Source organism: Mesoplodon densirostris, chromosome 2, assembly GCF_025265405.1.
Source record: "Mesoplodon densirostris isolate mMesDen1 chromosome 2, mMesDen1 primary haplotype, whole genome shotgun sequence".
In the NCBI taxonomy this organism is placed as follows: domain Eukaryota; kingdom Metazoa; phylum Chordata; class Mammalia; order Artiodactyla; family Ziphiidae; genus Mesoplodon; species Mesoplodon densirostris.
Window position 1 is genome coordinate 124,213,330 of NC_082662.1, and position 13,078 is coordinate 124,226,407.

At 45.0% G+C, this 13,078-nt stretch overlaps 1 protein-coding gene across 1 annotated transcript in view; it reads right to left on the reverse strand.

Moving 5' to 3' along the window:
• Positions 1–13,078, reverse strand: part of RXRG (retinoid X receptor gamma) — a 43,957-nt gene that overhangs the window by 15,013 nt on the left and 15,866 nt on the right. Inside the window, exons 3-4 of the mRNA XM_060088368.1 lie at positions 4,460–4,604; positions 2,123–2,302 (exon numbers count right to left, since the gene is read on the reverse strand). Of these exons, the coding sequence (XP_059944351.1) occupies positions 2,123–2,302; positions 4,460–4,604 (325 nt within the window). The remainder of the gene's footprint in view (positions 1–2,122; positions 2,303–4,459; positions 4,605–13,078) is intronic.

Consider the following 13,078-nt stretch of genomic DNA (forward strand, 5'->3'; position numbering starts at 1 on the left):
AGAAAATTGTTGACCCCTCTACAGCAAGTATGACACAAGCATGAAGTAGTCACTCAAGTCGTACTTGATGAATGAATGACTGAGTGAATGAATAATTTTTAGAAGCTCCTGCATTACTAAAACTTATGATTCCTATATTTAGTTTAAATCACTCATCCATTCTCTCAACAATTTTTTCTTAAATGTCTACTATGTGCTAGTCACTGGGGATATAGCAGTGGGGGGAAAAAAGGCAGGAAAAAATATCCCTGCGTTCTTGGAGACAGACAGCAGACAAAATTTTAAAGTACGTTAGCTAGTGGTAAGTGCTGTGGGAAAGAGACTGGGAAGCATCAGGGTGTTTGGGGCAATCTGACACAGTGTAGTCAGGCAAAGCTTTATCAAGAAGTTGACAATCAAGTAAAGGTATGAAGGAGGAGAAGTGAGTCATGCAGGTAGCTGGGAAGAGGATAGTCCAAGCAGACAGAACAGTAAGTGCAAAGGCCCCAAAGTGAGAGCACCCCTGACAGCCCAGCAAAGAGACTAGGAAGGCTGGAGCAGAGAGACATGGGGCAGCCAAACTATGTATGACCTTGAAGTCATGACCAGAAGTTTGCCTTTTTTTTTTGAGTAAGAAGGGAAGGCATCAGAGGGTTTTGGTGAAGGAAAGGCTTCACCTGACCCACTTGTTCAAAGCCTTACTCAGGTTGCTTTGATAAGGAGAGACCGAAGGAAGATAAAGATGGAAGCAGAGAAACTTCTTAGGAGGCTATTTGTATTATTACAAAAAAGAATGGTGGCTTGGTGATAACAGTAAAAATAGTGAGACATGGAAAGATTCTGAACATCTTTTGAGAAAGAGACAAGATTTCCTCACCCATTGAATGTGGTGTATGAAAGAAAAAGAGGTGTCCAATGGCTTTTGGTCTGAGCAACTGAAAAATGGCTATTTCCTATAATGGAGAGGACCGTGAGATGAACGGGTTAGGAGGGCATATTTGGGGGTCTGTCAATTTGAGATTCTGACCTGGGAGTAAGAGGTCCTAGTCTCTGTTCATCACCTACCTTGGGGACCTTGGAAAACTTACTCCAACAGTCCAAGCCTGTTTCCTTGGCTGAAGAATGGTTAGGGTTATTAAGTTATTCTCAAGGGCCACCTCCATCTCAAACATGCTAGGAATATCTTTTTTTTTCCTTCTTGGTAGCATTCTCTCTTAGAAGGGGCTCAAACTTTTTCTTCATTGGTCCTTTCAGTCAGCCTCCCCCCTCCTCACAGAAAAGAAGTTCTTCAAGAATAAGAAGCCACCTGGGAGTGACTAAACGTCTTGTTCCCATTTCCTAGAGAGAGAAGCAGGACCTCCTCACTCTGAAATCTATTAAAATTCACCATTTACACCCTGTACTTGCTTGAGTTCACTAGCTAATTAACTGCCCAATTCAGGTTATTTGTATTACTTAACAGAAAGACTTTTTGATCTGTACATAAACAGAAAGCACTTTCAGATTTTTTTTTCTCTACAACAACCCAGCTAACCCACACTGTAAGTTTGAAAGATGTAACATTTAAAAACACATGATGATGATCTCTCTGAATGAGAAGGTGAAGTCTGATTATTGGTAATGCCAATAATCCCCAAAGACTTTGGAATACCCCAATCTCAGAGGATTTGTAGCAGACCAAGGTTATAAAAGCCCAGAGAGATTAATCATACCAGCAGGCTTCCCCAGAGTGAGGATTAGAGGGGAGAAGTCAGCTCTGCCCAGAAGGTCAGTCTGATGTTCCATTACAGGGCAGCACACAACGACCCCGAGACCTCAGTTCTGATGCTGCCTGACTATTGGAAGAGCAAGGGAGAGGGTCCAGTTTGGACCATCATCTGAGGTCCAGGAGAGGATAGGTGAACATGGAGGAGGAAGATGCTCTTGCTCTCTTTGCTCAGGGGTACACACTTACCAGGGCAGGAAGCATTCAACTGAAACACTCGAGAAATCATTGTACCCAAAGTCATTCCCCCCTCTGCTTCAAACTTCTTCCACATAGTCCAGCCTAGCAGGACTCTTTCCTAGGTCCTGCACTTGTTTCCCTTATTTATATGCAAACTGCTCTCCCCTGAGTGGAGGGAGGGGTAGTGGGGCACCTCACCTTCCCTCTTCATGCCCATGACAAGGCACTTCTGATAGCGGCAGTACTGGCAGCGGTTGCGCTGACGCTTGTCAATGAGGCAGTCCTTATTATCCCGGCACGTGTAGATGAGGTCTTTCCTTATGGTTCTCTTGAAGAACCCTTTGCAGCCTTCACAACTGTACACACCGTAGTGCTTTCCTGGTCACAAGAAAAGGACATTCCATAAGTTATTCTTGCGTTTATTTGGGTCTTTCATGCAAAAGAACGCCTTGGCTCTTGCCTAGGGAAACTGGCACATCACCTAGGCAAATGGGACACAAAGCAAAGCAGGGAATGCAGGCTTGATGACAGGAACCAAACCAAAGCAGAGTAAATATGCCCTTCCTCGTGTCTACCCTCTGGAAGTGATTCTCTGGAATCACTAATTCCAGAGAACATTATTAGAGAAGTCCTGACCTAAGATTTTGCTTACATTTATTTAATAGGGCAACTCTTATGTGTAGTTAAGCAAAATGTTCTGCCTTCGTTTAAGACATTAGTATACATAAGAAATAAAAATATTGATGCTGGTTACGTGTTATCTAGCAGGAAAAGAACCTCAGCTTCACATATATTTCCCCATAATTGAAGCTCAAGGACTTAGGAATCTCACTTAAAAGTATTATCCTCTATCATAAACTATGAACAAGAACCTGAGTTATAAATTTTTAAAATACTCCTGCCTATTGGAGGAATAAATTGGTATATGATCTTTATGGCATAATATGACATATAATCTTGAGGTGTGACATAAAGATCTGATGGAAGGTAGTTTTGCTTGATCCAGAATAATCTGTTACATGTTTCATTGCCCTTATTACCTGTTCCACACATCCAGTTTTCCAGGACTCCAGCCAGAGATGGCTAATTTGGTCAGGAGAGCCACCATACCCATGCCCACATAGGCATCAAGAATCAGTCACCATACTCTTTCTAAGTAGAAGTCTTCCCAATACTACACACCATGCAGCTATGCTCAATGGACTGGAATTGTGGGACTTGAAAAATATAATGAAACAGATCATTCAAAACATATTTATGTCTGATTCTTGACTATGACATGTGATACTGTTTAGTTATAGACCTGACATGACTTTCTAATTTGGTTGTATTTAGGCTGATATCGAAGTGAACTTGAAGTCCCTGAGAACTAGCCAATGTAAATATCTGCATCCCAGGAGCTTACATTTCAGAGGAAGCCACTCTAAGATGCAATGGTGGCTAGAGATAGCCTGCTTGATGAAGTTAGTCTGTGCCTAATCAGTTGACTATACTAATTTCCTGAACTCATAGCAATAATAAATACGGGATTTTATCTTGGGCTCAGCTCTGAAGTATTTGTCTTTAAGAAACATGGGACCAGTTTGCCATTCCTGTGGTTCTTCCATATACAAAAGAACTGCCCAACTTTCAATTAAACCATAGCAGAAAAAACTCTCTATCAGGGTGGCTGGAATTCCGTTGCTATGGCAATGGTCAAGTCTGCATGATTTGGAAACAACTTTTTGAGAACAAGCAAACATCAGCTGTGTAGCTAAGTTCCAGGCACCTGGAACTTTCAGTGGAGTCACACTTTGCAGTGACTTTGGTGACAATAAAAAGATGAGAAAATATTGTCAGCCATCATAGACAACTATAGAAAAGAATCTTCCTCATTCATCAAATCAGAGATTCAAATGTCATCAAAATTGTTGAGATGGGGAGTGGGGAGGCAGGAATGATGGAGAGGTAGGGAAACAAGTCAGGAAAGAAATAATTTGGGCAAAAATGGAAGAGGATCAAAGAAGATAAAATCAGTGAAAACACACTTATTTCCACCTATGGAAACATGTTAAAAACCTAGAATGTTGTAGAAGGAAATTCGCTAAAATATCAAAGGGTTTATTTTGTTAAGAACACTATAAATAACTCTTTGTTTTCACTGGTACTTTTCTAGTTCTCCCACATTTCCTATGTTGGGATATTAATTTTAGAATTATAAAAAATATTTTTTAAAAAATTAAAGAGACTCTAGCTTGAGATACTTACTCATTACAACAGCTTCTCGATCCCAGATACACACGCAACACAGTAACTCCAGGGAAGGGCTTCTGAAATGTTTTCTATAAATCTAATCTCACCACATGAAATTATGCTTTAAATTCATTAAGGCTGTGGTGACAGAAATTTTCAGTCTGGGCCCCAAACTGGAACATCCTCAAAGACCCTTTTTCTCTCGTTGGGTACAAAGGAGTCAAGAGGGCAATGGAAGAGGTGTTTTCTCTGGTATCCTCATTGCATGGGGCACTTGGGAGGAGTGTCTGCTCCTGTACATACCTGAGGATCTGTCCCCACAGATGGCACAGATGTGTTTAACCAGAGATCCAGGGCTAGTGGATGGGTAGTTCATGTTTCCAATGCCAGGAAGCCCTGGTAAGGGTTTGATGTCCTCTGAAATGCTGACACTGTTGACCACATTTAGCTGCAAGAGAAAAAAAATACAATAAAACACAGAGCCAGGGTAAACCCAATCCCTGAGGCAGAAAGCAATAAGTCCATCCTTGAGGGAAAAAAAGTGGGTTCTATTTCGAGAAGTAGTTTCCAAGTACAGAGTATCTAAAATTGCCTATGAGGGATGTGAATTTAAGGGAGAAAAAGAGTAGCATAGAGGAGCTAAGTCATTTCCAAATGCCAAAACCTAAACCGAAAATCACAACACATCTACATCAGAGCTCTCAACTTTTACTCATTTTACTCATGTTTTTTGTTTGTTTGTTTGTTTGTTTTTGCGGTACGCGGGCCTCTCACTGTTGTGGCCTCTCCCGTCGCGGAGCACAGGCTCCGGACGCGCAGGCTCAGCGGCCATGGTTCACGGACCCAGCCGCTCCGCGGCATGTGGGATCCTCCCGGACGGGGGCACGAACCCGTGTTCCCTGCATCGGCAGGCGGACTCCCAACCACTGCGCCACCAGGGAAGCCCCACTCATGTTTTATTTGAGCTAGAAATCCGCGCTGAACAGCACACTTAGGACAAGTCCTCTGTGTATTTTTTAATTTTTTATTAACTACATCCTGCCTATTCAGCAGTATTCCAAGGGGAGCTATGGCCCTCAGGCAAAAGACTTAGACTAGGAGAGAACCAAGCAAAATATGCAAATCTATCCGTTTAGTGAATCAACAGTCATTCACAAGCACTCACCATGTCAGGCACTGTGCCAGGCTCTGGGATACAAAGGTAAATAAAATGCACACTCTTAAGACGTTCACAGTAAAATGGAAGAGACGATACGTGTAGTGGTCATCTCAACAAGTCTACTGAGGATGGTAAGCCAAATGCCCAAATCATTGCAATAGCACCAAAAATTAGGTTAAAAGTCCCAGATCATGTTTTTGAACTTGTCTCTAAGGAACAAATATCTTCCCATGAAAATATAAAATCTTTAGAGCCAGAGACCATCTGCCTTGTCTTCTGGGTGCCTGACGTGAACCCAGCATGTGGTAGGGAGTTGGTAGAACTGAATGGCTGAATAAACGAACGTGTGTGTATCCCTTTCTTCACCCCTTATCACAAGTTAACATTAACTCCTCACCGCCACCCCCTCCTTGTCTCCCGGTGCTCTTAGGGAGATGACTGAGAAGCTGCCTCTACGTGTTTTGTATTCATCAAAGAAAAGTTAAATAAATACAAGCCAGTCATCCAATCATCAATGTTTCTGTACCCATGGGTATAGGTCAACATTCTAGGCACTGTGAAGGGAGATATGAAACGGAGGTCTGTGTTTCATTCCTCAAAAATGATGGGCTTCCCTGGTGGCACAGTGGTTGAGAGTCCGCCTGCTGATGCAGGGGACACGGGTTCGTGCCCCGGTCTGGGAAAAATCCCACATGCCGCGGAGCGGCTGGGCCCGTGAGCCGTGGCCACTGAGCCTGCGCGTCCGGAGCCTGTGCTCCGCAATGGGAGAGGCCACAAAAGTGAGAGGCCCGCGTACCGCAAATAAAATAAAATAAAATAAAATAAAATGATGACAATCTCCCTGAGGAGTCGGAACGTGCCCCAAAACAAACAACACTTCCAAGTAAGTTCAAACAAAGGTGGTGCTGAGTAAATGTGAGTTAAGTGCCCGGTAGAGGCACCTGGTGAATATCTGGGGGTTTAAGGGAAGGTCCACTGACTTCTGCATGGTCTATGTGACTTTTGCCTAACTGAAGTGACTGTAATTCCCAAACTGAACCAAAGGTAGGGTTTTCTTCTCTATTCAAGGCCTTTGGGACAGAAGGAATGATCAATAAAACCTAAAATACAACAGAGCCTGAGTTAGGTTCCTTCTAAATTTACTAGCTTTTCAATTCACTAAGCAAATATTTATTGAGCATAGGAGGTGGGCAAAGGCTCTGGGTTAAATGCTGCAGGGGATGCAAAAAAAGAAGAGACAGCTTTCAGGGCCTTGCTTTGAAATCAAAGTCACCAGGAATTTTAAAAAATTCATTCATATGAGGGATGAAAACACATCCATGGTGGGAGAATTCTCCCTCCTCTTCCTCTTTCTCCTCCCCCCTCCCCCTGCTCCCTCCTTTTTATACAAGGCTAAAGCAAGACATCTAGGTCTTATATTCAGTATTTTGTTTTGTTTTGGTGTAATACAGTGGTACTCAACCCTAGATGTACACTGGGAGTTTTGGAAAAAATTAATTCCAGAGCCCCACATCCAAAAGTGGCCTGAGGGCCACTATGGGCTAGGAATTCTGAGTGCCTCAAGGAAATAGTTATTAGCACTTAGTTCCACCCCATGAAAGAGATGACTCCCCAAAAAAGAGCCCTCTAGCTAACCATGACTTTGTCTGCAAATCCTCAGATGGATAAGAAACGTCATGGGAATAAAGAGGAGGACACCATCACCTCGGTCTCAGGAGGCCCTCACTCACCTTCCTCTCTCGCTCCCATTTCCAACAGGACCAGATCCACCACCTCCAGCCCACAACAATCACAGAACAGTAATGATTGTTCTTGCTACTGTTAGTGCTACCGTCCAAGGAAAGTTTGCTCAGCGCTAATTAACTATTTTATTCCTTACGACAACCTTAGGAGGTTTTCCTATTTTTCAGATGAGGAAATTGAGCTGTAAAGTGGTTTATTCTTAAGTTCATTCAGAAATCCTGGGATACAAAAAGGAAGAAGACACAGGCACTAACCCAAGAAACTGACCATCTGTGAGATTAAAAGCCGGTTGGGATAATTTAAGAAAGCAAGTGAGACTAGGGAAGATGCCCTGAAGGAAGGAGCATTTGATCTGGGACTTGACAGCTTCAAAAAACGGGGAGCACAGGGAGATCAGCTCGGTGCTTTGTGACCACCTAGCAGGGTGGGATGGGGAGGGAGGGAGGGAGAGGCAAGAGGGAGGGGATATGGGGATATGGGGATATGTATAACTGATTCACTTTGTTATACAGCAGAAACTAACACACCATTGTAAAGCAATTATACTCCAATAAAGATGTTAAAAAAGTTAAAAAACGGGTAAGAAAGATTTGGATGGGCCAGTGATGGACAAAAGGTTTTGACAACAAAGGCTTGAAGGGAAGCCCAGGTATTTGTGTCCAGTGGCTGGATGGGAGACAAGGCTGGAAGGTGGGCTGTGACAGAGCCCGAAACTTGATTTCCTGGCTAAAGAGAGTGGGTTTAATCTGAGAGGCAATGAGGAGCCATGACGTTTCCAGCAGAGAAAAAAGGTCCTCAAAGTATGAGGCCGCAGCATGGGGAAAGACTGAAGGAGAGAGACACCGAGACTATTACACCTGCCCAAGTACCATGTTAAGTGCCTTCCCAGATCTAACAGGTGGGAGCTGGAACCCCGGGCTCCTGGATCTCAGGTCGTCATTCCTCCTTCTACACATTGTCTGTCTTGTGTGGCAGGAGCTCCCCAGACCGCCCCTGCCCTGACTGCTTCCTGCCCCACCTCATTGGCAATGAGCACCCAGAGAAACCAACTTGTTTCTGGCCACTCTCTCCTGGAAGCCTCTCTCCAACACCCCTCCTCTTCCTGCGTTGGGCTGGCATTAGGAGGCAGTGGTTGGGACAGGTGGGTTGATGCCCTCGTCTCCATCAGCCTCTTTGCTGGTTTGGGGTTTGTGTGGGATCAGAGCAATGGTAGATGAGATCGAAGGTGGCCACCAGACCTCAAACCCATTAGCTGCATGGTCCCCAGTGCCACGGCCCCAGCTGTCTTGTTCCATTAGAAGCAGCTCTGTTGAAGTGAGCACTTTAGAGCCTGGATTTACCAGGTGTCCGGCTGCTCCTGAGAGAAACGCACTTGGCTGGCCTGTCTTCCATTTTCAGTCCTCTCAGCCAAGGCCTGAATGCATCCTAGATGCCCTGGAGCCATCACAGAACATTGGGAGCCACATTTCTGAGTGGCTTTCAGCCCAAATTATTCCACTCGAGGCAGATACGTGGCCAGCCAGGCAGGCTGCAGGCAGGCGCGCCTCTTCCAATGAGTGGTCTCCTTAGAGTGGCATTTCTTTAACCGAGTGAGGGTCTTTGTCAAAAAAAGTACAAAGCCTGGACCTGCCACTTCCTTGCTGTGTGATCTTGACTGGATGACTTCATTTAGAGAAGCTGTTTCCTCATCCACAGACTAGAGCAGTGGTTTTTGAGCTCAGAGAGTGTGTATGGCAGGGGGTGGTGAGGTTGAGTAAGAAGGCTTCACATCTCCCACCTCTAGTTCACCTGACCTGTTTTTATTTGACATGTAATGGCTTCCAAACATACTTTCACTTGAAGGAAAGACTTTATGGCTTTTTTTTTTTTTTTTTTTTTTTTTGCGGTACGCAGGCCTCTCACTGCTGTGGCCTCTCCCATTGCGGAGCACAGGCTCCGGATGCGTAGGCTCAGCCGCCATGGCTCATGGGCCCAGCCGCTCCATGGCATGTGGGATCTTCCCAGACCGGGACACGAACCCGTGTCCCTGCATCGGCAGGCGGACTCTCAACCACTGCGCCACCAGGGAAGCCCGACTTTATGGTTTTTTAAAAAATCATTAAACAAGATGATCTTTAAGGTCTGTTCTAGCTCTAACATTTGCAATTTTTATTATCAAAGTATTCTCTGTAAAAATGCAAGCATCTGAAAGGTTAATAATTTGGTTATCAAGCACTACCTGGGCAGGAATTATCAGGGACAGAACCCAGGTCAGGCAGCTGGGTCAGGAGAGGAGAAAGAGGCAGGAGCCTTCCAAAGGTAGGGCCTTCGAGGTCGAGCCAACAGATATCATACTTACAGAAATGCAGCATTAAACACACACACACACACACACACACACACACACTCAGAAAAACGTGATCTAGATCATTCTGTCTGAAAGCTGCATAAATATCTTCTCAATTATATATTTGGTGTTTTGGGAAATTGTTCACTCCACTTAGATACTCCCCAGGGAAGGGACTGAGCCTTAAACATTTTTTAAATCGCCAGTGCTTAGTGCAATGAATGATTGTTGAAATGAACTTCTCTAGAACTTTTCAACAACAAAGTACACACACCTGAACCAATGATCACATAGTTGCATAATATACATCACCTAGGTGTATGATATAGCACCTAGGTATAATAATAATAATATTAATAATACCACCTTATCGCCATAGAGTATCATAAGTGCTTAAGCAGTGATTTTTCAAATCCACATCTCCTTTGATATTCATAAAAAATCCCTGTAGGGTAATCAGGGCAAAATGTGTTACCCCACAATAGAGGAAAGGGAACTGAGATAAATATAAGTTAAAGTGGTTTGCAAAAGTTTAACCAGTCCCTGCCTCCAGAGTATCAGTTCATTTCTCTTTATTCCTCAAGACTGAAAATCCAACAAGAGTAAAAAAAAAAGAAGCTCAAACACCGGGAAGACAGAGCACAGAACGGGACACCCCCCCCCCCCACCCTGCTGCTCCCACACTAAGCACTTCCCTTCACCCTCAAATTACACTTACCCTAGACCCAGGTCACACAAGGCGCATGTTTCCCGGACAAGTCCCACTCAGCCTCAATCCTGGACAAGAAAGGCAGGGTGCATAGGAATCGTCTATCCAGAGTGTTCAGAGTCCAGCTCACTGTGGCTAACACTAAGAGCACTAGATATCATGTGTTATCTAGTTAATTGGGCAAAGTGTCACTGCCGTGTGCCTCCAGAACCCAAGCCCCAAACGCTGCTCAGCTTCACCAGTGTTGGCAAGCTTAATATAGCTCCCAAAGCCAAACTTGGCCTTGGCCTCTGCACACAGCCCAGTTGGCCAGGACCAAAGCTTTCAGCTGACCTTTCAACCCCAATCCCTCTGTACAGACATATGGTCCAGGAATAGCGGCCCTGCCACTCACATGGCTGTGAAGCTGAATTTATTGGCCAGGTTTGGCTCAATTAGACTGGAGTGTGGTGGCTAAAAGCAGGCTTGGAGGGCCGGTGCCCTGCCCCTTCCCCACCCACAAGCCCTGTCACTGGTCATTACCTCACCCTGTCTTATTTCTTCCTGATACAATGATTGCCATTTGAAACTACCTGGTTTAGTCATTTCATTTTTGTCTGTCTTGCTTACTACAGTGTAATTGCCGTGAAAGTACAGGCTTATTTAGTGCTTGTCCCCAGAACCTAGGACAGTATCAAATAGTGCCTGATACAGAGTAGATCCTGCTAAATAGTTATTTGAATGAATGTGAATGTCCTTTGCGAAATTTCACTTTTGTCCCAGAACTTCCACCTCTCTTTCTGTCTCTAACCTATTGACTTTGACCTGCCTTCCTGGCATCTGTTCACATGAATGAAAATGAATAAACCAATCTCTTCAAGTCCCACATTCTAAAGGGTATGGTATCACCAGCTCTGCCGATGACAGTGGGTGAGGGTGGCATAAACCCATGTCCCTCCCAACCACTGTCTGCTCCCCACTGATCCGAGTGGTTGACATCTGGAACACACCACCGGAAGTTCACAGGACCCTTTTCTAGGCTCCCTTCGGTTCTGCCACTACACCTTCGACAGCACGTACAACGTTGCAACTTATCTGCATGATGTGGCACATCCCCCACAAGACTCCTTGGGAGCACCGATTATTCATCTTTTAATCCTTGGCAGCCAACAGGAAGATCCTGGGGTCACTGGTTAAGTCAGAATACACCACAGCAGTGGGTAAACGCAGCATCATAAAGATTGAGTGGGGATGTGGAGACTTGGGGTCTAACCCTGGCTCTGCTGTGACTGGTTGTGTGAGGTTGGACACATCACCTGAGCCCACTGAGCCTATGTGGGCTGAAGGACTTAGACAGAACTAGTGGTTCTCAGCTGGGCAGGGGTGGGGCATTTAGAGTCCTCTGCGGGATTTTTACAACCCACACAAGGGCCAAAATATGGGATAAGGGAGAAATGTGTACGCTGAAAAATATCCTACAGGTGAGAGCCATTAGATTATAAATTGGGTTTCAAAGCCCTGGCCAAATGGGACCCACAGAAGTACTCTGCTTGGCCCGTGGAGTACTTAAAGTCTTTGAATTTGAACGGCTTCAGGGGACGAGGGCAGCTTTGTACAGACCGCACCAGGCTCATTCACCTACCTGTGTTAACTGCATGGCCCCTGGCTCCTGCAATCCCTACACTAGATGATGGCTAAGGTCTTCTCCAGATTCTCTAATCCATAGATGAAAAAATTACTGAAGTCCTCACCGGCTGTAAAATTCTATGACTCCACATGGCTTTGCTTTCAGACTCTGAGCACATGAAATGTCTTGGAAGGGACTCTAGGGATAGTCTCTGAAGTTCTCTGTGTAGCAGTAAGAAATGTTAACACAATGGGAGTCCTGCCTCTTCTTAAAACTATAAATTCAAAGGAGGCTACAGGACCTACTAATTCTGCTGCTAGATGTCTTGAGGGACCCTGGCCCAATAGTGAGATACCAGAACAGTAAGAGAGGAGAGTCTGGTAGATGGGATCATTGTTCCTAATTCTTCATATCCTTTGCATTGTGTCTTTGTAGTTCCTCCCAATGAACCAGGCACAAACTATTCCCCTGTCCCACCAATGTTGGAGTTGGTCACACAATTTTCTTAGGCCAATGGGATATTAACGGACATGATGTGAGCAGAGACTTCACCGTATTTTCCTGATTTGGTTTAGACTTTCGCATTCCTGGGAGATACCTTGAGAAAAGCATGCCCCAAGAAGCTGACGCTTCTTTAGTCTGGGACATGAGGAGCTGACCTGCACCCAGGCTGCAGCCTAGCCCAGCTCTCCCACCATCTGAAACAGAACCTTCCTAGCCAACACATAAACTTGTGAGTAAGAAAAAAATGTGTGTTTTGTAAACCATGGCAATATGGGAATTGTTTTTCATGCAGCATCATTACAGCAATAGCTGACCAGTACAAGAAGGGAAGGTTGATAATCTCAGTGTGACATTGCTAGAAGGAAGTACACAGCATCTGGCCACCCTGTAGCTTCCTCAGAGCAACAATGTAGTATCTATCATGGATATACATCCTCGCCTCTGTTGTAGCAAAAGGCACTAGGAATTAAAGTGAGGGTTGTTTTTTTTTCCCCGAGTCTCCATAATCTTTACCTCTATCTCAGAGAGAGCATGTAGGTAACACAGTCTGCCTTGCTCTAGATTTATCCGTGTGCCACACCTGCCTATTTCCCCTCTCAACTGTAAGCTCCTGGAGAGCAAAGACAACATCCTGATCGTTTCGGTATCCCCTATAGCAGGGGTCCTCAACCGGTGGGGTCCCAGACTGTTATCGGTCCACTGCCTGTTAGGAACCTGGTCGCACAGCAGGAGGTGAGTGGCGGGCGAGTGAGTGAAGCTTCATCTGCCGCTCCCCACTGCTCGCATTACCACTGAACCATCCCCCCGATCCCCAGCCCTCCCACGCCCCCATCCGTGTAAAAATTGTCTTCCACGAAACCTGTCCCTAGTGCCAA